General features: G+C 40.3%; 1 protein-coding gene across 3 annotated transcripts; it reads right to left on the bottom strand.

Moving 5' to 3' along the window:
* Window positions 1–209: 209 nt before the first annotated feature.
* On the bottom strand, window positions 210–27,148 carry LOC136432887 (poly [ADP-ribose] polymerase tankyrase-like). 3 transcript variants are annotated; one of them, XM_066424490.1, is made up of 56 exons: window positions 27,016–27,148; window positions 24,083–24,147; window positions 23,735–23,942; window positions 23,231–23,421; window positions 23,018–23,108; window positions 22,446–22,634; window positions 22,157–22,316; window positions 21,578–21,686; window positions 21,267–21,433; window positions 20,922–21,006; window positions 20,454–20,567; window positions 20,147–20,266; window positions 19,928–20,005; window positions 19,543–19,706; window positions 19,212–19,333; window positions 18,906–19,009; window positions 18,533–18,689; window positions 18,182–18,390; window positions 17,951–18,068; window positions 17,714–17,835; window positions 17,372–17,545; window positions 16,868–17,020; window positions 16,541–16,642; window positions 16,169–16,231; window positions 15,780–15,849; window positions 15,434–15,546; window positions 15,170–15,250; window positions 14,884–14,966; window positions 14,436–14,548; window positions 14,101–14,237; window positions 13,815–13,909; window positions 13,425–13,584; window positions 13,088–13,164; window positions 12,624–12,752; window positions 12,066–12,180; window positions 11,364–11,522; window positions 10,711–10,828; window positions 10,063–10,180; window positions 9,506–9,767; window positions 9,085–9,231; window positions 8,657–8,900; window positions 8,408–8,491; window positions 8,070–8,219; window positions 7,606–7,703; window positions 7,026–7,213; window positions 6,731–6,836; window positions 6,279–6,448; window positions 5,743–5,893; window positions 5,429–5,550; window positions 4,895–4,973; window positions 4,434–4,611; window positions 3,782–3,889; window positions 3,451–3,644; window positions 3,097–3,189; window positions 2,570–2,699; window positions 210–2,234 (listed from the first exon to the last, which is right to left on the bottom strand). In XM_066424490.1, the coding sequence occupies exons 2-56, from the start codon at window positions 24,137–24,139 to the stop codon at window positions 2,092–2,094; spliced, it is 7,272 nt and encodes a 2,423-aa protein (XP_066280587.1). In that variant the 5' UTR covers window positions 24,140–24,147; window positions 27,016–27,148; the 3' UTR covers window positions 210–2,091. The 3 variants fall into 3 exon arrangements, with proteins under 3 accessions (XP_066280587.1, XP_066280588.1, XP_066280586.1); XM_066424491.1 differs by having other exon boundaries at window positions 27,006–27,141; XM_066424489.1 differs by lacking the exon at window positions 27,016–27,148 and adding an exon at window positions 25,312–25,512.
* Between the last annotated feature and the right edge of the window lie 243 nt (window positions 27,149–27,391).

The following is a 27,391-nucleotide window of genomic DNA, read 5'->3' as shown; positions in this document are numbered from 1 at the left end:
TTTCTATGACTGATTTAGTTATAAGAGTCCAGTATAATTTGGAAGGTAGTTCTTTTTATTTTGATCTTGATTTGAAAGAATAGAAGAACAATAAGAAAAAGCCAAAAACCCTTTTTACGCAGGGGAGTGATAGCTTGAGAATATAGAATCATGACTGTGGGGATATCCACCCAAAGGGAAGACTGCATTTTGAAGAAAGGACAACAATGTTTTTACAGTTTCCGTGCAATTTATTGGTCTGCTGCTGCAGTAACAAATTTGTCCATTGTGATGACAGTCTTATTAGATGATGAAGTTTCATCATATTAGTACAATATTGTTACCAGTGGCAATTTTTACATCCAAGCCGTGGTAACTGGTCATCAAACCCAGATGTGGTCTTCCCTGTACTTATCAAGCTCGTCTTATGCTGGTTTGTCCAACATGGCTACTCTTGTATGCAGGCAATACACATGGAGGTGGTGGTAAGTGCATGACTTGTACATTTTCACTTCAGCTAAAACCAGACAATGTCACTTCAAGAGTTTGTGGACACTCATGTTTTTGGCATCATGTCATAATATAGAAATGCAAGCATAACAACATAAAAGACCATCAGGTGGCAATAACGGTGATATCCACAAATCACAGGTACAGACAACACCCAGAAACAGTTCAAGCGTTGTAAAGCTTGTAAGAAAAGATCTGGGAACATGCCGACCTTCGCTGTAAACACCAGAACTGGCTGTAACACAAACGGCTATGAGACGTGCATGGTTAATTATCCACATGATCAAAAGGGTAACAACCAAACCAATCGCCTTTTGTATACACCTCTAATATATGTGTATTGTGCAACACTTGCCTCTGCATAAAATTGAAACCTCCACATCGAGATTTACTGGAGCAGCACACATTACATACTGCGTATATCATAAGAGAAGTTTCTGGGGTGTCTTAAAAGCTACACATGTCCTAACAAGTTACAAGCTATTTCATGGAAATGGCAGGCATGGCACCGATACTAATTAACACAGCAGCAACTTAGGATTATACATATAGGTAGAAGATTACATTGTCTTGGGCTTTTTTAAGTCTTTGAGACTGCCCAGAGCAGCATTAGCAGTAACATAATGCATGGATGTTGTGCTTTAAGCTTGCAATAGATTAGCTTTGGAAATGCAATAAGCAACATTTCAGTTAACAACTAGGCATCCTACTGATGAACCTGTAAATGGATCTGAATAAAACAGGTTCCAAGACGACTGCTAATTAAGGCAATAATGACATTAAAAGGTATGGGCATTAGACTTACAAAAACCACCTGAGTCTAGTAATGAAAAATGCCATTCAGAATCTTCGCTACCATATCCTGCTACTTGGTTGCTAGGCCAATGTAATCATGTTACAAAATTAGGTAAAATACAATGCGGCAGATTGTAAGATGTATGAAAAGTTCACTTTGAGCAGATCTCTAACACTACTTTCAATTACATGTCCAGTTACATGTACTTCTAATCAACAATAGTGACTACCTCAAAGAATCATCATCCACTCATATCATGAACATCACCATGATTCACACCATACTCACTACTGATGTCACTGATTTACAAGCAAAAGCAGTCAGTGTCACACAAAACTTCCCTTTCCAGGGCTTTGTATATCATTACCTGGCTGTAATCATACACAGCAAATTCAAATTTACCAGGCAACTTCTACGTTTAGGACTACTGTACTTCTAGGCTGCTGACCAATTTAGACAGGTCAATCTGAATGTATCATACTAAAAAAGGAAATCTTTGAGAAATTCTTGCATCAATAATTCTGACTAAAAATTTGACTACACAGTTTAGTCATCGAGACTGTGCAACACACAGTACACGGGTTTAACTACATGTACATGTACCAATCTTGTACAGACATACATGTTACGCCTGGACATCTGTAACAAGTGTACTTTATGTTCCCTAAATATTTTGTTATGGTCTGAGTATGGTCTGCCTACTAAAGGCTCATCCATGCACCAATTCTGTACTGGCCTATCCCTGCCACAGCCTAGTTCATGTGACTATACAGTAGCCATTTAAACAATCACTTGTCTCATCCTTCTTACTCCTTAAACTGGATGAGGTATCTGAGTCGAACTTGTGCAGGGTCATACACAATGTACTCGTTGTTCGGTAGGTACCAGTACCGCCTTTCTTCAGAAGGTGGTGGAGTGTCAACAGTCTCACCCAATGGAATGGTCACACCTGGAAAGATATGAAGATTCAGTTGTTAAGCAGCTCCATTGTTGCTATTTAGTCACAATAAGTTTACCAATGTGATTGGTTGGTTTATTGGTTTATTAAGAAAATCCATTAGTGATGTGCCTTATGGCACACCACTAATCTTCCTGGACTTTTAACATTACAATAAATACATTACATAGCAGTACATACAATGACAACGACAACATAACAAACAACATAACAATATAAAGTATGTTCACTAATTACAATAATTGGAGATCATAAAAATCACAGGTAATTGCAGATGTGAAGGAATGGTAGGTTTTTCAAAGCGTAGAGAGGCAGAACAGCAGTACCTTGTTGGACTGTGACGTTGCCTGCAGGATGGGGCTCCTTCCTGCCCACACCTTTGGTGGAATGGAAACCCTCAGGAGGCTTCTCCATGTAAGTAGCATCATACAGGTCTTGGTGGTTTCCAAGGGCAACCTGTCAGTGAGGTTAAAAACATATCAAATTGATTCTTCAAATTGCTGCAGTGAGCATCATTCAATGAAATCAATGTGTAAAGTTCATCTTTGTAAAGTAAAGTTCATCTTTGTAAAGTCAATATTTTTATACAATGCAAAGCCATACTGATTTGATTATATGGATGGATGGATGGGGACCACTGATGCAATAAATAAAAAGATGGGCCCCAAAAAAATGATGCACTGCCGGATGTCATCGATAGAATGAAATCAGTGTGGCCTAAGTTGTATATAGTACAGATTAGAATCCAGTATCCAAACACTGAGACAAAGTGATTTATGCCTAAAACGTAGAATCATTGGGTGATAAACTGTAAATTTCGATGAAATACAAAAGACAACTTGGTGAGACTAACCTCGCAAAGTAGCATAAATTTAGTTCTTCTCTCTGACCCAAAGTCGTAACAGTAGCTTTCGCTCTTGGAAAATTGATCAGCGAAGTAGATTCCCTGTAGAAAAGCAAAAGAAAAGAATTATGACCATGTTGCCATACTTACATTCTCGCAACAGGGAGCTTCCCATATCTCAAATATCACAACACTAAATGTACTCAAACCTTTCTTGGCTGGGTAGTCACTTAAAGTTAGCATCTCGTGAGGTACAATACAATAACTTTCTTTCACAAGCAGACACTTGAACAGCCTACTGTATCTTCAGTACCTGCCCCATTTTGATTACAGGGAAGTGACTCGCCAGTGACATGTCCTTACCTTGCCAAACATGTACCCTGAGGCGGGTGCTTCAGGCGGTGCCACCAGCAGCCCCTTGTGCAGGATGCTGATGAGGTTGGTGGGGCTGGTGCCGTGGAACAGCAGCTGGGAGTTCCCCACCCCACAGCTGGACAGCCGCTCCGTCTCCCCTGGACGAGCTAGTCTGAAGATGGCTTTCACGTTCGCATTCTTGTCTGCAAAAGACAACTTCATGATTAACTATCCATACACCGAAACCATAAAAGATAATTCTTTTCAATAAAACAATACTAAAAGCATGTAGCCGTTACATTGCAAAGTGCATGAGGAGAAATATCTAGAAAGGTCGTACCTGTGTTGTGGATGTATCTGAGGATATACTGGGCCTCGTTACTCTCCTGGTCTACCAACTGGATCTGGCATCCAATGGCTCTGTAGACATAGTCCAGTGCATTCACCTCTGAAAGGTCATGGGAGGAAAAAGCTGTAATCTACCCTCAATAACAATGTCAATAAAATTTCTGGAAAATGTGCTACAATCTCAATCATCCCTTTGAAGAAATATATGCGGCCTAGATTCAGAACTTTTAGGTATTGTTAATGCTGACCAGTCTGTTCAGAAAAAAAAAAGATCCTTGTTCAATTGCAGCCTGAGAGTAACTGGAAACAATCTATTGGGACAACTGTCCAATATTGCCCGATACAATAAAACATCCATGTCCCTGTACCATGGCTACATCTTATCTTATCGGCGTAAAGATTTCAAAACTATATGTCATGTCATCATATCAATGTTAATGAATTAGGGGATTTCATGAACTGTAACTGTGGGTGCACTTCATGTGCATATTTATCTTTATACAAATGTCAAATGCCAAGCCAATCAGTAATAAAGCTGAATCTGAATACTGCTGTCATAACAGCTCACACCTGTGGCAACAATTTTTTATATTTGACCAAAACAGAGCAGCCATGTGATGTGGGTTCTTTTTCTAAATGCTTACCTTCCCTCTTGTGGTGGGCACCCACCAGCACCTTACTAGCCACCTCCAAGTCCATGAGGCTGGAGAGCTTGTCATATTCCCTCTTGATGGCACGCTGATCAACCATTGCCCCTATCTTCTCATGGGAGTAGTTGCCTGGGGGGATGAGCTGGTAGTACTTGTTACTCAGCTCTGCAACCTGTGGGTATGGTCAAGTCATGTTTAGGATGGATGGATACTGGCATGTATGTGAAAGTGTATAATGTCATGTATTGTACATGGTTACAAAGAAAGAGTCTACAAACACTGCACACAGAAATGCCTGAAAAATACAGATGGCAGGAACATGTCAAATCATCTTTTAAATTAGGGAAGAGCTTTCAGTAAAACAGTCCACCAAAGCTAGGATGCATTGTTTCACATGAAAGTCTGAAAGACCTAACAACATCTAGTGATGACTTATTGTCCCAGAGATTGCTGACCTTCTCCATGTCCTCCTGGTACTGTTCAGCATCAGGGAATGTCTCCTTCTGCTGCTCATCTGCCTTCTCAACCACCTTCCTATAAATAACAATAGTATCAGCACATTGGACAAAGTCATGGAAAGTAAATTAAGAAGAGAACGTTAATACTATCTAATTGACCAACTCATTTTTCCTTTTATTCCACAACATTCCAATCACCTGTACTGTCTTTATCACCACCTCTTTCTAAAAATCATTTACAGTTCAAAGAGTTAACAACCCAATAGTTTATTTTGCACACTGCTCTCAGTCAACCATACTAAATATAGTCTGATCCATTCCAGACTTAGAATTTTTACACAAATACAGGTAAATGATAGTACCCTCCAAGCAAAATAGCTGAACTAACATCCTTCATGGAATGCAGCATACCCTGCTCTCACATCGACAATGTATGACATTACACCGTACAAAGATCCCTAGATTTAAGCCAAGTTTCAAATGCTGACAAAGTAAGAAACTACTTGAAAAGTAACAAATTAATGGATTTACTTGATTTCTCCCAGAATTTTCATGCCCTCCTTCATCGCCTCCTTCCTCAGTCGACCAAATGGCATCATGGCCTGATCCACCCCAGTACTCCTCATGCTGTCACTGATGGTGCGAAGGTTGGTCTGCAGGAGAAATGGTTCTTAGCTTATCTGTTTCTGAGCCATACATGTTCTTTTATTGAATCTACTTCTATCTGTACAACCAGCAATGGAGTAAAAACAAAGTAGTGCACTAATTGAAATAGAGAAATATTCACAATCGGAGTTGAACAGACAAACACAGTACACAATGGGTGAAATAGCTATCGTTATTACCAGCTCCTCCATGAAGCCCTTGACCTTGTCCTGTAGTTTGGAAGGCAGTGCCTGGTCTTTGAGGTTGATAGAAATGTTAGCTGCTTCCTTCCTACAGTGGGCCTGCTCTGCCAGGGGTACCAGGTGGTATTTCTTATGCTGCTTCTGGAAACTTGGAAAAGAGAACAAAATAACTTTTGAGAAAAAATCATGTGTGCTAAACTTGTCTTTTCTTCATTCTCTCTCCATTACAACTACATTGCTACTGTAACAGCTTATTGAAATTCTTTTGCACACATATTTTGCAAGCTATTGTTGAACACAGCTGACTTGTACTACTTCCCACTGACCTTTTTCTCTGATGAATAATAAAGTTTGTATATCAATCCCCACAGGTTTTAGGTGCAAGGAGCATAATGCTCTGAAATTGTTCTGGTGGGTACCAAACGACCACATCTGCACAGCTAACTCTTCATCTAGAACCCAGTACCTGTTGCATTGTACAGAATCTACAAGTATCAACCATTTTAAGAGGTTTAAATAATGAATAGACTAACTTTTTAACATCCTTCCAGTTGTTCCCAGTCTTGGCCTTAAAGATTTTACAGAACTCCTTGACGGCATCCTCAGCCTTCAGGAACGGTGTGCGCTGGAACTGCCCCGAGTCTCCGACCCTTCCCCAGCGGTTCATCAGGATGTACATGTCCTTCCCCTTCTGGTGAATGACCTGGGAACGGCATTCATGGTTAGCCTGGAGTCCAGCCTTGTTAGCTTTGGTCCGCTAAACTAGCTGGCAGCTAGCAAAGTTGGGAGCAGACCAAAGCTAATGAGGATGGACTCCAGGCTAATTCATAGTACAGTCTACAAATGTACATAGGTGGGCTCAGCTTAACATGATTAGTTTGCCATGTAGATAAACTACCAAAAGCGAGGCACATTAAAGGGTACACCTTATGGCATGCAGTATCATGAAGGGAACTTGCTATACCTTGTGAACAAAGTGGCTTACCTGCATTTTGTAGAAGTTGTTCATGCCATATTTGCCATACTGCACATCCACCTTGGTTCCCAGCATGTCATATGGCAAGTTAAGTTCGGGGTCAAGCAACACTGCCCTACAGACCAAATAGAAGAAGAATTAAACAAAAAGACATCACTTATAACCACAGGTTGTGTTTTAGAACTGTCAGAAAGCAATCCAGGTTCATTATACAGTACAGTTTATGAAATAAAAATGTTTGCATACTTGAAGGCAGTTTCTTTGTGAGAGGACAGAGGTTGGATAATTTAAAAAAAAGACCTACCCAGTCCCTGCCTCCACATCTGAATGGTTGTCCACCAATGCCACCAACTCCTGCCCTTCCTTTTGACGCCTCTCCCGTTCCTGCTGCTCCACCCATGTCAGCACCTCCTCAGCATCCTGTCTGAAGTCAGAGGGAGGTTCGTCCCATGCCATGCCATCATCCCAGTCTGTGGACTTGGGTGCAGGTGTCTAGGGAGAGGGGAGAGGTAGAAGAATGGACATCGAATCAAATCTGCAGGGTTATATCAGCTGGTCATTGATCAATTACCATGCAATAATACCTGGAATTACAGGCTAGGGACATAATAATCTCCCCATACTGCAGCTAGGCCATGGGCGTGCTAAAATAGTTTATGGTAAAGGCAACTGAGTGCAATTTTTCTCAAAATCATTTTGTTAATCTTTCTTTCGAAACAGCTACATCAGTAGGTTGCTGTTTTCAAACTCCTGTCACACTTTAGGCCCGTGAACATTATATCTACCCTGCTGGATACATGGGTCCTTGCTTCATAGTTGAAAATTGTCTTTCTGCATGCACTATAGTCTGCTATTAAACTGTACCAAGAATTAAGGAAAATTACCAATGTCCCAGTCACTCCCAGAAGTCTGTTAATGGCCTCTGCCAGCTTCATGTAGCCAAGGCCAAGCGCATAATCCAGAGGGGTTTTGCCTGCCTTGTCTGTAGAAACAACACAATCAAGACAGGAATGAGCATTCAGGACTATTCTTAGACCAGAAACTTGATGATATTGACACTTCAGCACCAAGGACAGGCACATAGCAATGACTATCAAACAAATATACGATTGATGACATTCAAGTGAATATATTTCAACAAGATGGCACTCTTTACATGTACTTCCATGTACCTTTCCCCATTCTTCAGAATCTTTGATAAATATTCTTTGCTCTCCTAGAGAAGTGTAAAATACCTCAAAAGTCAGTTGTATGGGATAAAAATGTTCAACGTGCACAGGACACGTAATACAGGACATGTAATTCTGACCATCTAAAAAGAACAGTGCACATATTCTAAAAAACTTGCCTTTAACATCCAAAGGTGCACCTTCCTTGTGCAACAGCTCTAGGATTTCCACATTTTCATAGCTGCCATACTCCATTGGCTGCACCAGATGGTGCACAACAGTCCACCCCTTGTTGTCCATGGCACCGAGGTCTGGTTTGATGTAATTGTCTGATGTTGGTGAATTATAGACAGAGAAATCATTCATCAAGATAATTGCAACTTTTCTTCCATTTTCTGTATGATAGAAAACTTTACTACACAATGTCAATCATCAGATCTAAAGAACATTTTACAACCACCAATTTCCAATTCAAGAAGAAAAAGTACCATACGAACAAGGGACCTACCATACCTACCTAGTTTTGTGACCAGTACTGTGTCAGCCTTGTTCATGACCAGTTCTTTTGCAGGTGCCAGTCCTCCTGCTGCCTTGTGCATTGCTACAACAAACAGGTTCAGCATCAGGAGTGTTTATCTAATCATAAACCTACAAGTATGTGTTCAATCTATAAAAAAATATAGCTCAGGTGAGCCTGAAAATAAAGTAGACTACATGCAGAGAAAGTATATCACAGCTTTTCTGCAGGAAAAAGAAATATAGCTACCTCTTCCATTGTTCCTTACAGCTTCCTGTTCTTGTGACTCCTGAGACTCCTCGCTGTTCTCAGTACCACTAGGGACATAATCCTCATCATCCACATTGTCCTCCTCTTCTTCTTCCTCCTCATCCATGTCCATCTCCTCCTCATTATCCATCCCATCCTCCATATTATCCTCCATGTCTTCCTCCTCTTCCTCTTCCTCTTCCTCATCCTCATCCATGTCCTCTTCTTCATCTTCATCTTCATTCTACCAACAGAATGACAAACTGTTAGTTAGTAGTGTTGAGTATGAAAAACATATTTTGGAAAAAAAGCAGTGACTCGAAACAAGCTAGAATGCTGTTACTTTTTTTACCAACCTCAATGAAACATGTATCATATCCGTATAAAATTACTGAGCCAATAGAAGTGTATTTGATCATTAACCCTACCTGTTGCTGAAGCCCAAAGGCCAGTGGCCTGCGTCGAGTGCCGCCACGTGCAGACGCATTAGACTGAGTCTTCTTCAGTCCTGGGAGTTTCACTGGTTCCTCAACATAATTGGGATCCAGTAAAAGCCTCACCAAGTTGATGTCATTCTAAAACAAAAAGTATCATTGAATGAAGGATTTTTAAACTAATACGCAAAAAGTATCATCATTCTCTGAAATCATTATCATAGTCTGTAGCTGATTCCAATGTGTTCAGGAAAACATATCAGACAGAAGGGAGTATTGAGGAGAGAAGGATTTCTCAAACAATAAGATATCATTCAACCTGTGATAACTATTTAGAGAATAAATTTACATATGCCACCAAGTCAAACTTCATAATAAGTGCATATTCGTATCTGATTTGTACAAAACTTTTTACCTCTCTGACAGCATGCATGATGGCTGTTTTTCCCTCTGCATCTTTGAGGTTGACATCGGCTTCATTTCGCAGCATCAGTCGCTCTGCCTTGATAGCGTGGACATTGATGACTCGCATGAGTGGAGTAGTTTTGACAGTGGCCATGTTCCCATTGTAGTACTCCTCCACAGTGCCCTCTACTGTCTGGTGCTGGATTGACAGGTAGTCCACTCGTGGGAAGTCAGACAGGATGTTCAGGGAGGCACCACAGTCCAGGAATAGCCTGAAGAGGCACAGAAATAATGATGATGATCATCCACTGTATTCTGCAGCTCATCGATCAGAAATAATACTGTCTCCAAAAGAAACTGTTCTATCAGACCTTTCCCATGACAGAAGCTTACTCCATGGCACAGCCAGGATCATGCAGAGTGGTGCACAAGACTCAAAGATCTAGCTTGATATAAAGCACTGTCACAAGTCAACTAGTTTCCACCATGGCTGTATCTGCATAGCATAAATTTTGGTTTGGATAATAGGACATAATATAATGGTTGACATGCTTCACAATAACTCACTTCAGAATTTCCAGGGTCCTGTCCAGTATGACATTCTCCCACAGCAGTGCTGCAAGTGGGGTACGTCCCTTCTTGTCAGGCATCACCAGTAGAGCTTTGGCGATCTCCGGTTTCTTCTCTGTAATAAGGACAATAGAAAGTATAGAATGAGGGTCTAAAGTAGACGCTCTTAAAATTTACCCTACTCAAATGCAAATTCGATTTTCCCCACTCCACCCAAGTGTAAAAATCGGGTACATTATGTGTGTGGGTCACGACATCAGCAATAGCTGCCTGTGTCCCACATGTATTGCATTGTTGCAATTCCAATAAATCTAAATCTAAATCTAAATTAAGACATATCCACATGGATTTTGTGGAGGTAAATCTTCTACATGCTATGGCAGTGGGAAACAAGTCTTTCCACACTGACAAGGAAAATACTCAAGGCTTATTTCATACTAAATGCTATTTCTTCTATCGATTTAGATAGTATTATGTACACAATCTCAATGTTGGGTGACTGATTGCATTTACCTAAATCATGTTCCAATTTCCCGTGCATAAACAGGGTTCATTTACCAAATTTTCCCATATCGATTATATTTTTTCCAAAGTATAAATCACCATGAAAATGCATTTAGGAAACCAAAAGTGCTTTTTTCCTACCAAGAAACAGCTTGCAGAGTGACACATTCTGTGACACGGCTGCATATGTGAGAGGTGTGCAGCCATGTTCATCCTGGGCTCTCAGTGCCACGCCTCTCTGGATCAACACCTCCCCAACCTGGAGAAAAACAGGCTCTCAATTCATCACCAATTCAGGTTAAAAACTAATTGATGCATCATTTATGAATTCACTATAGTTGCTTTCCAGATCTGACATGCCTGATTACCACTATTTTGTGACAAGCTGCACACAAATACACCTCCAGTGTCAGTCCTGCAAAGATGCATAGATGTGAGTTACATAGTAGGGGGAAAATGAAAGGGAGCAAAGAGCTAGGGCAGCCCTGTCCCCTTGCAACTTGCAACGTCCGGTAATTTTTTTGGTTATATTTTCTTCTTTATTGACATTTGACTGTTTTACAGTGTTTACTACATCTAGCACCCGCCAACGATTGGTTTGAAGGGATCAATCAGAAGTGGGAGATGCTGATATCAATTGACGCCTTTTCAGCACCAAGGAGAGGGAAGCTGCCATAGGAGTAGTAGTAGCAGTAGTAGCAGTAGTAGTGATAGTAGTGGTAGAAGTAGTAGTAGTAGTACAAGTATTAGAAGTGGTGTTGTTGAAAAATGAAAAAAAAGAAGATGCTGCGTACCTTAGCAGGTAGGTCTGTGGTATCATCTCCAGGCGCGTTGAGTGACAGCACATGGAGCAGGTTTTGTTGTTTGGCGTTGTTGGTCTGCAGCTTGACGTCTTCTCTCACCTTCTTCATCAGGGTCAGCACCAGGCGGTACTTCATGGCATGGAGAGCACCCTGCGTACAGGGCACAGGCAGAGGATTATTCCATGGTCATGGTTCCAACGTAGATACCAAGGGAGCGTAAATTGGGTTGGACTTCTTGATACATGACTTTATGTCATACCTGGGCCTGATAAGGGTGTTCCGGACCGTGTGATAACTTTCCGGATCACATAGGGTTCGGGAGTGTTATCACACAGGCTTCCATAGAATATTTCTAACGCACTTCCAGCGCGCCGGTTGCGGCCGTCGGAAATTCGAATACTGGATTCGGAGATTGGAATCAACGTTGCTACAGTTTTTTGTTCCAGGACACAAAACTCCCTCAACTTCTGGCGCATTCCGCATTGAAATGTGTGTTTTCTCGGGTGGGTATGACCAAGGTATGACATAAATAAAATACAACACGTTGTATTCCGCATCACCCTCGGTCCTAGCCCTCCCGCGGGTCGGATCGCCCTCCGGCCTACGGCCGTCGGTCGGGCTGGTACCTCGGGTGATACGGAATACCCCGTGTTGTATTCTATATGTACCTACAGATGAGTACATATGTCTCACCTCAATGGCCACAAAGAAAGGCAACTTGCAGGCCAGTAGCCTGTCCAGCATGATGTAGGTCACACCCTGCCAGCCTCGTTCTACTACAGCACAGAACAGCGAGTCCTTCTGAATCCTGCAGAACAAACAGAACCAGGATTATCATATTCTGAAGCTTGGAGAACAACTGCACAGATCTCCCACTGGTCTCCTCCATTATAAGGCCCAATTATAGACACAGGTTTTCTAGATATCAGGACTGCAGATATCTGGCAGGCGACAGCTTTTGCATCTAAACAGGAATTTTATGGTCTTAATGAGGATTTTTTCCAGATGTCGAGAAAATTTCAGCCGACATATCCAGAGTGGTCGCCCAGAGTAGTACTGTATAAATACGTCCCGACATCTCTGCCCAGATGTCAGCTGATTCAGGAGATGCCGGGGTAAAACTGTGTATAAATTGGGCCTAAGATATCATGGCTAATTATCTTTACTATTCCTTAAAACACTTGTAGGCCGATCATGAATGCTATACACAAAACTAAAATCTATTATCATGCCTGAGCAGAGTTGCCTTACTTTGGGGGTTGCTTTATTAGTGGCTTCCACAACCATGTTGGGTTTTTCTCTGGTGGTGGAGGAGGTGGGGGTACAGTCACCACATGGCTGATGATGTCAGCACCCTTCTGAATCAGCATGATAGTACAGCTGCAGAACACAGAAAACATTAATTTCATGTTACACTTGACAGATATGTGACCTAACTCCCCTTTAAAGCAGTAATACAGGAGACGGATACCTGTTAATTGTCCCTGAGAGACCAACAGACTTCATAATTTCATAACTGCAGTTACATTGCAACTTTCATTTGTTATGATCTTACTTCTAGCATATATGGTCTTCGTTGTATGTCTCATACCACATTCTTTCTTCTTCCTGAAATGTAATTCTAGCAGTACCACAGGTGATTAAATCTTTCAACCTAAAACCATTTGATGCTTCAAGAAGGCATATTACATTTCTACACACAGAAATATAGTTACCTGATGTGTCCACCCTTGATGGCCAGACTGAGAGGACTGTTGCCTTCCAAGTCTTTCTTGTCTATGTCAGCACCTTTCTGTATAGCAAACAAGACAATCTCTTAAGCAAACAATGAGTCAGAATGTTAGTGAACCAATGGACAGAAATGTAGGTCTAATCCAGAGTAGGAACATCATTGCAACCTTGTCCTTTAAAATGGGCACAGCAAAGTTTGACTAAACATGCAGTTTAATGCATTACCTGCCCTTTTGACTGTTTGAAGAATAAAACGAAAAGGGGACTAATTCTGAAACAATTTTGTATCATTTCAAAGTTGATGAAATGCCAGATGATTACCTCTACCAGGTGCAGACAGCAGATAGTGGCTCCTCTGAGAGCAGCCCTGTGCAGAGGGGTCTGCCCAAACTCATCGGCTGTGTCAATCCCCTTCCCGTTCATGGCAACTGTCAGGGTCGTGGTCACCTCTATGGGGTCAGTGGCGGTTTTGTTCTGGTGGCTGAAAGGACAAAACTGATGTCAGACATTGTTTACTGATGTCTGGTATTCCTACATTCAAACATAAACAATTAATGATAAAAGCACAAGTTCCCCCAACAGAGTACATTTCTTTCAAAGTCATTCTAGGAAATATTGTGTGTTATGGAACTTATGCTTTGCTTACAAAAAAGGGAATGATCATGAATGTGCAAAAGTGTTTTTTCAAAAGGAGCCAGGAACTGTTCTTACTCTTTGATCTTCACAAACGCATAGTGCAGAGGTATCCGGCCCCTGATGTCCCTCACATCTGGTTTTGCACCTTTTTCCAACAGTTTCTCTTCAACCTGCAAGGATGGATTTAAAATTCATATAGTATCTAAAAACTGGAGGCATGGGCAAAACAACTATTTCTATTGATAAATAGGATACAAACAACACAGCAGGAACACATGATTACATCATTCTACTGTTCCACGGAATAATAGTTTCAGGCTTAAGATTAACATCCCCCATGGCTCCTTAGCCTCAGACTAACCTCAGCTGTAGAATCTGTGCTCCCACTGTTGGCATTGACTGCAATGTGCAGAGGGGTTCTCTGTTTCTCATCCACCGCATCTACATCAGCACCAGCATCAAGCAGTGTGTCCAGCAGAGCAAATTCCAACTCCGTAACTTTCAGTGGAAAAGAAATGACGAGATTTTACAGACAGAGTAAAACACAAGCTTTGTCAGTCATGTTACAATAGCCATTATCTCATTGTTGTATATATATTGGAAAGTGCAATACAGCACACCACAACTGGCAATGAAATGGTTTCAAGCACTACCGTTTTGATCAATAGTATGAAGGACAGAGATACGGTTACTTACTTGTGGATCCAGATACAGCAACATGTAAGGCAGTTCTTTTGTCCCTCTCATCTATGCTGTTGACGTTGGCTCCCTTCTTGGCCAACATGGCAACCACACCCTGTAGCTTCTGCCTGTAACATTGACATTTGTACAAATAAAAAATCTGCAAAAATCAGGTCTTTTGTGTGTCCAAAATTTTCCTAAGGATGGAAAGAAAATTGCGCCAAAGTACAATACTATCAGTAATGGACACGCCATCATTCAAACATATGTATTCTTTGACTCTTTGCAATTGATAAATGTGACATTAATAATGTCATAAGATAATTTTTTAGGCTTTAGGCTCAAAAGTATCAAATTGAAGAAACCATAAAATGGCCAACTCCTGACATTTTGACAGACCTACTTGCTAGAGTGACAGAAGCAACTAGAGTACATGGTGTATCAGTCTACACAATATCATTACCTTGTAGCCAGCAGTATGGGGTAGGCCATGCCATCCTCTTTCAAATCATGAGCTCTCATGTTGATATCTGCACCTGAGTCAACCTGAAAAAGTACTTTGTTAATCAAACACATCATCATCTTTCATTGGAGCTGTGTATTTTCATAACTATTTTGAAACACAATTAGATCACATCACTTTAAACTATCAGTCCCCTTCCTCCTAATAATCTATCCTTCTTCTTGCCAAGCCATGGCATCATTAGGATCTTACTTGAGTACAAATGAAAAAGCAACAAAGAACTCACCAACAGTTCTATGCACTTTGTTTTCTTCTGTAAGATGGCTATCACTAGAGGTGACCGCCCCTTCTTGTCCACAACATCCAGCTAGAAGGAAATAATGACAATCATATGAGTGTCACATAGCAGGCACAAAATGAAAGTAATAGTACTAATTTAATACTGAAAATCATTAATAACTATATGACTGTACATTTAAGCTGGGTTCTATAGCAATTTCTAATTATACAACTCATGTATAAAGAATTCACTGTAAGGCTATACTGGTACCTCAGGTTTGTACTTCAGCAATGTCTGCAGCCCTGGAGCCTCCGACCAATCTCCATCAATCTTGGCAAGAGGATCTTTGGCTTTCACCATGAAGTGCACAGCAGTAGTACACTCTGGGTAGATGATACAAATTAAGGTAAAATCCAAAATACTACATGTATGAAAATTCAATGATAACTGAATGTTAACTTTATCATGATGACATGATCTGGCACGGTCAAGTTGTTCCAGTTATTCTAGTACCTCTTTAATTTCAGTTCTATGTGTTGAAAGTTCAAGCATTGTTGGGAAGTATCGACTTTGAAAATAGAAAACGAAAAGATTCTTGGCTGATAGACATACTCACCATTCTCTTTCTTGTGCTTCTCCGATTGGACCTGTGTATTGATGTCACTTTCACACAGGTCGATCAGCATCTGGGGGACATCAGGACACACCAAAGTTTACCTCATTAAGTTGACAACTTTGTAATAAACAGGTCTAAACTTTGTAACAACATATGATATAATTGACATATTCAAAACAAATTCGATGAAAACAGCTTCTAAAACAGTGCCTCTGTATAAATAACTAAAGAAATTTACCATTTAAACCCTTGACATCTTTTCATCTACAATAGGTCAGAATAGTCCTGATGACAATGTAAGATTAATTTCCATGTAGACTTCATTGCAATAGCCATTATGCTAAATGTATGTTCTAATGCTCAAACTTGCAACTTGAATATACACATACCTTCATCATAGTTCTTCCATTTTCATAGGCCTTCCTTAAGGCCTCATCCTTCATTCCACGGGGCTGTAAAAACAACATTAAATGTACTTTTTAAGGTGGTAACTTAGTCATCTATTCCATCTAACTGTTCACCTAAAAAGTGTCTATTTTCAAATCCACTGGTATTAGATGATGTTCCTTTCATGATTGGCTACATACATGTACATGTACATACAGTTGGATATCAAACATTAAGATTATCATTGCATGACAAATAGAAAGAAAGTAAAACCTTGAACACTAATAAGACTCTTACTGAGGGAAAATCACAAAGACTAAGATATCTAAACAGTAATTAAACTTGTGATGTAATTTTGTAGATTGTCTACTGACCTCAAACTCTGCATAGGCCCGTGTGCAGGAGAGGAGAGGTGTGCAGCCATGATTGTTCACCTGGGTGGCTTGAGACACGAGGGCTGCCTTCACTTCATCTCCCTACATTCAACAGAAGGAATGTTACAATTATAAGCATAACAATAGATTGATGACTCTATTTTTGTCATCACAAGACAGACAAGGTTTCTTAGGATCGTAAAAGGTCAAATATGTTTTTTTTTCCAGACATACAGATTACATGGAGAGGATTCATATGATAAACATTGTCCATAGCATGACAGCTTATGTCATCTGACAAAGACAATACACTTGTACACTACACACCTGTTCCACAAGGACCTTGAGAATTTCAGTCAGGTCCTCCAGCATACAGTTCTTGGCCAGCAGGTGAAGGGTGGTGTCCTTGTCCTCAGTGACACTGGATGCTGATATGGTTCCTCCTCGCTTAACCATTAGGCGGACTAAACCCACGTTGAACTGTAAAATCGGTTTCAAAACCATAGATTTTGGCTACTCTTTAAATAATAATTAAGGTGTTGTGAAATGTATTTTGTGCTGCCAACAGAGGGTTAACACAGCCACAGCAGCAGTGATCATACAAAATTTTGACCCGAAACCTTGCATATCTACCAGAAACAAGCCAGTACTGACACTGGCAGTAAAGAAAAACTTTTGAAGATTAATTCAACAACATACAACGAAAAAGAGAAATTTTTTCCATCCTTAATAGAACAATGATAACCTTCTGAAGTATTTCTAGATACAGCATTAAAGCGGACTTACAACAAGGCAGCAAAAGTCACATAGTGTCATTTGTGGGACACTAACCTGTTCAATAGCCAACATGATGGGCGTCTTTCCACTGGCTGTGGTGACAGATGGGTCGGCACCCTTGTCCAACAGAATGTTGGCAATCTCCAGGCTCATGTCTGCCTTGCCCTTGTCGACCTCTGCTCTGTTATACGAGCCAGACTTGATGGGATTCTGGGCCAGATAATGCAGCTGAGTAGGGAAACATGAAGCATTAAATGTATGAGGTGAAAAATTTCCAATAATGAGGCATTTGTTTCACAGCTTATGAAAAAAATTGACCAGCTCAATCCGAGTACATTTGCATGTGAATAAAAACATGCAAAGAGCAACATGGACTAGCTGTAAGAGTAATCCTACCGGTGTCCACCCCTCCAGATCAGGGATAGTGATGTCAGCGTTCCTCTTGATCAGGTAGCAGATCTGCTGGGGCAGGCCGGTAGACAGGGGACTAGCTGCCAGCATTGCAACTAGTGTCAAACCTGACATAATGGTAGTAGAAGGTTAATATGGTAAAACAATGAGACTGAAGACAATGCAAGCTACAACTGAGCTTACATAGGAAAACATCATGTCCAACCTGAAACTCAAACCAACCTTTTTCATCTTTGAAGTTTACATCAGCCAGTGGCTGGCCATCTGGACCTTTCAGGTCGAACAGCAGGTCAACACAATCTGCATTTCCCTTCAGAACTGCAATACCCACAGGTGTTACCTGGGAGAACAGACAATGGCATGTTTACTGGGATGATTCCGGCACTTCTGCTCTAACTTGTTCAGATCTGTAATTTTGTTTACAACTGGGTTGAGAAAAGTAATCCTGCCAACCTTCCAGTCATTGGGCTTGTTGGGATCAGCTCCAACTTTCAGCAGCAGCTTCAGACAGTGCCACCAGCCATAGCCAGCGGCGTAGTGAGCCACACTGTTCCCGGAGGTGTCCACACTGTTGGGGTCAGCTCCCATCCGAAGCAGGAAGGCCATGACAGGGTAGTGACCATTCATGGCAGCATGGGTCAGCGCTGTACGCTTCAGCTTGTCTACAATTAAGTCAACCAAAACATAGAACTTTAGCACGGTTCTCAAGCTTTTCATTCACTTGATTGTTAAGCATCTATTTCTTTGATGATACAGAGAAAAACGTAGTTAAGACATTTATTGCATTGTCATTGCAGTCATTACCTCTTTTCTCAACAGTTGCTCCTATCTCCACCAGCACCTTCACTGTCCCCAGGTGTCCCTGGGCCGATGCCAGCATCAGGGGTGTCACCTTGTTCTTGCCTGCACTCAGGGCCTGGTCCAGGTTTGCACCGTGCTTATGAAGAATCTTCACTACATTCTGAACAAACAAAAAATCTCTGTTCAGCAACAATGAAAGTGTCAATGCAGCATAATTGATGACATGGTGTTATTCCATATCTATCTCCTCTTGGGCACTTATCATTAGCTGATCAATTGAATAAATGTTCAGCAAGTCCATGATCTGCCATGGTGTGTGACAGTTATGTCATATGTGTGTTTTGTTTTCCCCATTGTAAAGGACATTTTGACTCACCCCATGTCCCCCCTTGGCTGCTAGGTGGATGGCTGCAAAGCTCTGTCTGTTAGCCCGCTGTACAAGGCTGATGTAGGCTGCCTTTGCATCTGCATCCTCTCCAGCTGTACATGACAGTTACAAAATAAACAACCATTAATGAAAAAAAACGTGTTTGCTGCAATACACAGTACAAACACTGAGATTATGATAGCATTCTCTAGAACATGAGGCAATTTATTGGCATCATAGTAAGATGTTGAATGTGTGCAGCACAACTGTCACCTCATGTATGTAAAATTTCTCAGTCAACAATAAAAAACCTACCATCTTTAGCTTGTTGTTTCAACTTCTTTAGAATGAGATCAACATTGTTTGCGCGTCCATTCTCTGCTGCAATCACCAGGGCCGTGTTTGCTTGGTTATCTCCGTCCTCTGCAGACATTCCCCTGCAGGAGAGGAAGCATTTCAAAATACATTGAATCTGATATTGGGAGGAAATTACCCATGTTACGGACAGCACCTCTGTCTTGTCTTTCTGATAACCGTCTCAGTCAGTATCTTGTCACAATCTCTTTCAGTAAATTGACTTGTTTGTGAGCAGGGAAATTAAAAAGGGAATGGGGATGAAGACTAGATTAAAAGTAATTTTTAGTACCTTGACAACAGGAATTCCAAAGGTCCAGAGCCCTCACATGCAGCAGCATAATGAATAGGTTTCCTTCCAGTTTTGTCCGTCAAGCCATACTCAGGACACATGGCCAACAGCTTCTGGAGGTACTTGGGGTTTGGGTTGATGGCTGCACAGTGCAGAGGTGTCATCTATAAAAGAGGAGGATATCATAGCAAGAATTTCAAGGATGGAACATATCTATCAGCAACTTTGATTAGATGTTATGGTATTCATAATCTCTAATACAATGTTTTTTAGCCAAGACAAGTCATCATCATCTCAGGATAATATTCAATTGTAAAGGAAGCACCCTCCCTTGTCTGACTCTACTTTATGTGTGGTCCAGGTGTTTGACAATCTCATATCTTACCACTTGGTTTCCATATGGCTTCTTTTTCACCGACACAGCTCTGAAGGTGGTCAGTTCCTGTTTGTCAAACAGCAGAACCTGTAGCAAAGAAATACATGTACTTTAATTTGTTGATTTCAAGTCATGTATATATTTCAGACTTGAGGAGTGAAGGGAATAATTCAATACATAAAAAGAAATATACAAAAGTGATGTATTGATTTGTAAGTAGACGTTTACCTCCTTATGTAGCTGGTTGAAGCCATAGCCACCTCCCTTTTCTGCCATCTCTACCAGCTTCCCTGCCAACTTCCTGTGTCCTGCTCGGACAGCTAGATAGATGTTGTCAAACAGCTGATCCTGTCAGGGAACATTGGGAAACATTTGTCTGCTACCTGAACATGTACATCTCAATGTCTTTAAAACATCCCTAAAAATGCACAAAAAAGTAAATTCACAACAACAAACACTTGCATACTTTGCATCAAAACATCTACTTTCTGTTTTAATATACAGTAACACTAAAGGTGTACTTTATGTACTGTACCTTGAAGTCTGGTATTACAGCAATACAGAGGTCCAGAAGATCTTTTGGGGCTCCTGTCTGCAAAACCTCTTTTGCATATGTCTCAGTATAATCGTCCAGACCATCACTAATGTCCTATTGTGATAAATGATAAACAAGATCATATTAAGATACCATAGAGAAAAGATTATACTACTTTACTGCAAGCATGCCTGTTTATGGGCATACAACAATGGCTCTTAGATACATTTGTCCACCAATGCAACAGCCAAACCTCTGAAATGAAGCTGAAACAACAAAACTGTATATGGTATAGTCAAAGAAATTACTGGGCTTGCTATAAAGGATTACATTCATAGAGTGAGGAATTCATTGATAGATAAAGGATACTGGGTTGCATGTATTCAACAACCAGTAAGTTCTACCTTGTTACATAAAGGACACCAGTCATTAAAGCTTCAATGGTTAAGTTTCAAAACTACCACATACCTTTGTAAAAGCATTGTTCCCTTCCTTACTCCCTCTACTCATAGAAATGTTCCGTACTGCATGGCCTAGGGAGTACCAGTTATATCTGTGGCAAATAAGGTATGAGGCTCAATATCATATATTCCTTGTCAGACATACCGTACAAGTACAACAGACACTTTATGAACTGTGTGTAGCAGTTTTTTTCATGTATGTTTGAAAAATGATACAGTGGTAATGACTTATTAAGTGATTCAAATTATTTCATGTTCAAGTAATGCAATAAGATCATTTCTTAAATCCTCATGCTCCAATTAAGCTCCAATTAAATCTCTTTCTCAGCAGTTTAACTAGTGTGCAAGTTACCTGCCAGTTCCCTGGTGTTTGAGAAGGCTGTATGGTCTGCTGCAACGAGGCTCACTAATCTTCTTCATGTGGTCCCCAAACAACTTGATGGCATCCTTATTCCTGTTGCGGATGGCATACATAACCGCATCTACAGACATGTCAACAGATCTCAGCGCATCATATACCTGTGAAAATGAACAAAGATATTTCTAAAGAAATGGAGATGACAGACAGACATATACTGTAGTACAGACTACACAGTTGTAACAAATACAGCTAATTTACTGTGCATGCTTCTGGTACACCTTGTAAAGTAAATAATGTCTTACTGTTGGAATGTTCTTTGTGTCTGCAATAAGAGATCGCAGAAGTTTCATGTCATTGAGGAGGACAGCTCTGATACTCTGCTTCTGGGGCAGCAGGTGGGATGGTGAGGATCTGTGGAGGAGAAAATTACAGAATTTACACCCAAACTATTACACAAATGTTTGGATTACTGATAAAATGAATAAACACACTTAGGATCAAATGCACCATGTACTGAGAAAGACTAACAAACTTCTTGATGAAAGCAACCTGTTCTTGTGACAGAATGTGACCTGTTCTTGTGACTGTAAAAATAACTCCCATTGAATTTTCAAACATGTCATGTTTTTCAGCCTTCTGAACAAAGACTTTCTGTGATCTATACCATAAATAGGGATGATTCCTTAAAATCAATCCAGTCTACTCAATGACTTGAATTTTTTTGATATATTGAAATGTATACATTCTTGATATTTCATACCAATATTTACTAATCTAGTTTAGATATATTATATCCTTCACCTCCACCCCTTTTTGTCAAAATACTTTTCCAAACTTTCCTTCAAATATTAGTCAGTAGAAAAGTCATAAGTATCACTAACCTCTCCTCAAATGAGGGATCCCTTTCTGGTACCTTCATGTCCGGCCGAGGGGTCAACTTTTTATCAGGACCCAGCAGAGGTCCTCCCTTACCAAGCTTCTTCAACAACTCCTCTTTTATCATGGTGGCAGTCTGTTTGGCAGGAGCTTTGCTGGGTTTTCCTGCAGGGAAAATATTCAATGATAAAACTCAGCTTCACTCATATCAGCACAAACATATTAGTGAACTTGTCTACTTAGATCTCCCCGTTCAAGGTTCAACTTGTCTACTATGAGGTGATGAATATTTACCTTTCTTTGCTGCACTTTTCCCTCTCTTGGTAACTTTAGCTATGGCCTTTTTCACCGCTGCCTTCCCTCTTTTCACAGCTGGGGGTGCCACTTTCTTTGCTCTTGTCCGGATGGGTGCCTTGGTTTTCTTTGCCTTCAACTTGGCCTTGACTCGTGTCTTTTTTGGAGTAACAGTCTCATCTTCTTCCTCTGTTGTCAACAAAAAAACATTCATTTTACAAATCATAGGCACTAATGTCAGACTTAGGGTACAAATTCCTAGTTCTACCATAATATCTATTTTCGGGGGGATTCTTTAAACATCAACAATAGTAAGTGGTCAAAAAGAGCCATGATATAACTGGTATCATTATGTTTTGATGACTGTCAAATGTAATAAAAATATCACACCTATAAATTTCACAATGTATCAACAGAACAGAACATATAATATCATAGAAATTCTCTAGAATCATGTACCTGAAAAATAGGATGTAACAATTCACCTGCCTTAATGTTGCCTTTATGGCACAGTGACACAGACTACAGGCATTGTTAACAACAACTAGAATCTCATTTTTCCTACTTCCTACCTTCTTTAACATCCAGGACTACATCTTCATCATCCTCAGCAATCCCTGTGATCGCCCGACGCAGAATCTTCTTTGTCTTAAGGATCTCTGCCTATTAGAAAACAATACATTTTCAGTATACATCAGATTTCATAACCAGTTATTCTGTAACAAAAGTAATAAATCATCAAATGTTGTTCATACGAAGATCCACTGAGAGGAAAGCCAGGTCACCTGTGGCAGGACATATTTGTCCTTTTCCATCCGCTGAAGTTTGACATGAGTGATGATGGACTCCAGCTCAATGTTGTCATAGTAAGACTTCCGGTAGATGTTTGGTGCATCTTCTACCTCCAGCCATCGGACCTTGAAGGTCTTGGAGGTGTTGTAAATGTTTTGAGATGCCTCACAAAGGTAAAATGAGCCTGTAAAGCATAGATATTGGTAGTAATTAAAGTATTAGGAACAGATATTGATAGCAATCATTTACAAACAACTCTGTCAATAATGTAGTATTTAAAAGTGAACCATTTCAAAAAACAGAGACATGAAAGGTAAGTCCTGAGTCATGTTTTGTTTTTCTTGAAACAGCTCTTAGCTATCAACCTTATAATTCCACCTGCTTTATTACAATAATAATAATTACACATGTACATCATCGGACCATATTTTATAATAGTAAACATTTGTTTCAGCCTTTCTGAGTTAAAAGTTAAATCCATATGATATATATCTCACCTTCATCATTCCTGACAGCAATGTACTCCCCCTTGTAGAAGTACAATATCTTGTTTATTGCACCAGTGGAGGCCCCGGAAGTAGATGGCTGTGCAGCCTCCTCCTCTTTGACCCCCAGGGTGTAAAAGGGCTCCACTTTTGGTGGGTTTGTCCTCAGTCGCTTTGCTGGACCATCATTGGAGGAATCTGTGACACCTCGTTTATGTGTCTATAATAAGTAAATTGACAAAACATCACCATAAGATACACAGCTTTCTGATCAGCAATGCTTTCTGCATTCAAGTTTTAAGTTTTCTAGGTGAGTGCAGAAATGTCGAAGGTAAGGAACTACACTATGTAGTGACTTACAGAACTCTTTGCTTCAAGCCCAACAGTAGAATGGTGACCCTTCTTGCTGAGATCCATGTTTGCAACTGTTATACAAAAAGATTGAAAACAGTCAGAGATAAAAATCCAATAACTAATAACAACTATTGTTTAGAAACAAAGTGAGGATGTGGATTTATTTCAAACAAGTCTTTGTTAACTTACTGAGACTCTATATGAAAAATGGGCAAAGATCGCTTCCCACTGGTCCTTCCCACAACATCCTATAAGGACAGATCTTCTTCTTGTCTTGGCAAACAAAGAATTAAGGGCATTGTCCACATCTGGCACAGGCTTGCTGGTGGCTGACAAGGCCGATGTACAGGAAAAGAATTTTCACTTATATGCCCTATCTGATTTTTCTGAAACTTGTACTACTATAAAGCACTTCAATGATTACCAGGTTTTTGCCAAATTTTCTTCAGACTGAATATCCTCTTACCCCAGTACTATCCCTGCCTCTTACATCTGAATTGAATTTCCTCTTCATTACAGAAAACAAGATTTTGTTGACAACCTCATATTTATGATACTAATCAACAAACTGGACAAAAAAAGCTAAAGAAAAGAGTGAGGGATAGACAAAAAGGATTAATCCCCAAGGTATGACTGCATCAACGTCGCCAATGACAACAACAATGTATGACTTAACCATAAGCTGCATGGAACTCTTTTGTCCTATTCTAAACAATCAACTGTTTACTGCTACAGAAACTGCAGAACTCTCCTTATCTCTGTGGCTTGTGAAATGATACCTTCAAAGTCATAGATACAATTCTTTCAATTTCACCGTCCTTCTTAATTTGGTGATGTTATTTGACAAAATTGACATTGATTTTGTGGTATAGAAAGATTAATTCTGTTTCAATTTTACCGATGAAACATGGCACTAAATCTAGTCAGAATGCTATATCAGGGCATAACAGATTGTAAGACAACAAGACATCAGGCTGTGAACAAACACCAGAGGCAGGTGACCTTTATACCTTTGGAACCTTTGGACATTTTTGGAAGTGAGACCTTGAAAACAACTGAAGAATAAATCTATAATTATAGTATAATGTAGTAGATGGATAACAAGGAACCGTCAGCAAAAAACACACCAACCATGTAACATGGAACAGCCACAACTTCCTCATATAGCAAAAGCGCACCTGTATAGTATAATGTCAGCAGGTAATGTTAGGGTTGAATATTTTATCAAATCATACCTGGTGTCCTTCTCCTCATTGTGAATCTCACACCATGCAACAGAAAGGTGAGATAGCTTCAGACTTCAGCTCCAGTATAGAAGCAAGAAGTGTTAGTCTCACTTAGACCATCACCTTTATATACTGTAAGCAGACCCGCCCACTAGGTTTCTACCTGCCCATGGCTGTCCCAGACATGCCTTCACAAGTTAGCGATTATGTGATGTCACATCCGACACGCCCACTTACCTACAGGGAGTGTGATGACCTTATAGCATACATGAATAAGATGATGACACTGCAAATCATAATATTAAAGAAAAAGAAACAGATGTTGTAGTTGTTGATACATCACTATACAATTTTTCACATTGTTCCATAGTGCAATTAACATATGTATCATTGACTTGATGTTCCTTTTCCCCTACCTTTCAATGGTATCACCCAGCCAATCAGGTTGCTTACATAGGGTAATGACCTAAAATAACCCCTGTGCCTTGCCCTGTGGTGGATTTCCATTGGCTCAGCAGCATTCTAAACTGCTCCTAGCTATTTGAACTTGGGCATTATACCTCTAGGAAATTCAAAAGCGGACAGAAAGAAATCTAGCTAACAATTGTTTCCACAGTCTGGCAAAGAATGAACCAAATCAATATTCATGTTTATAACATTAACGTTAATGTTAGTATAAAGTACCATCCATCCATCCTATATTAATCACCTTTGAAAGGCCTGGCACAACCCCCTGGGCACAACCTTTGTTATATGCTATGCCACCATTAGTTCTTATAAGATTCTAACCTAAAAAGCTTTGCTAACAGCAGTATGCATTCACAGCAATGGTACAAGTCTCCTTCAAACTACGTATCTTGCTATCATTTTCCTAATTGACTGGTGTTACATTCTGCCATTATATAATTTCCTTGTGACAAGTAAAGAAGATGATTTCAACATGATTTTATATGATCTTGATATCATTATACTAAAAAGAATTAAAGAAAACCTTAGTAATGATACATTGACATAATTTCTGTAAGTTATGTTGATAATACCTCAAATCTCAATTACCTACAGCTATCTTCCTACAGCCCTTAGAACATCTTATTTTATGAAGAGTCAGAAGTGTATTTCGGTTCCCTTTGAGTTGACATTGGTAATGTTGACACAAAGCCACGCCTCGAAACTGATCCTGTAGACACCTCAAACTCAAAGCGTTGCCTTTCCGAGATCACTTCCCTGTTCTACCAACATGATTGTATTGTATATATATTAAACGTTAAACCCCCGCCCTGATCCAAAACGAAAGTGCAGCTCGAAACAGTTAAGTCACAGGAACGTTACATCAGGTAGCCTGCACACCGAAACAAAATACGTTATACGGGTCACGGTCGGCGGTCTTGGTGAATACTAGTGCAAAAGTAACGCCTCCATCACACCGCGTCCCCGCCCCCGCAAAATCCAACGTCATTGTTAACACACCGGGCGATGCTACCATTCTTAGCCTTCCTCATCAGCGATAGCCAACTACTATCAACACTATCATACTAGCAAATTTCTAGAAGGACCGCAGTCCCTAGGTATCGGTCCGACCCCCGCATTATGAACAAATTTGTTGCGATTTTGAGTCTATGATTTGGACCCAGGTAAACGTCGATATTTGCAACATCACTAACTGATTTCCGACTCTTTCCCTGTGAATTTGAGACGATGATCACCTGTACAAACCTCTTCCGCTGATCCCGTCAACACTACTGGCCCGTTCAGCTCTCTGCACGGGCGCGACGACCGATAAACACTGCAGTCTTCTTCAACAACCACGAGCAGCCATATTGGCAAGCTTATTTACGTGGCTGTTCCCACTGGTTTCACCACTCCCTCGGTAAGGTCCCTAAAATGAACCTAGATTGCAAAGCCGAAGAGCATAAAATCTTATTACACCAGCGCTTGTATACCAAACTTTCAACTTTATTACACTTGGCAACTGTAGTAAAACATCGTGGGTCGTGTTCATTTGCCCGATCACGTTAGACACATATAACGGCATGCCTCTTACGTTACAAACAGTCAGGACGCGATTGAGTCTATTAATCAATCGCTATAC

The sequence above is a fragment of the Branchiostoma lanceolatum genome, chromosome 4 (assembly GCF_035083965.1).
Source record: "Branchiostoma lanceolatum isolate klBraLanc5 chromosome 4, klBraLanc5.hap2, whole genome shotgun sequence".
NCBI classification, from domain to species: Eukaryota; Metazoa; Chordata; class Leptocardii; order Amphioxiformes; family Branchiostomatidae; genus Branchiostoma; species Branchiostoma lanceolatum.
Note: the sequence above shows the minus strand (reverse complement) of the source record. Positions and strands in the feature narration are given on the sequence as shown.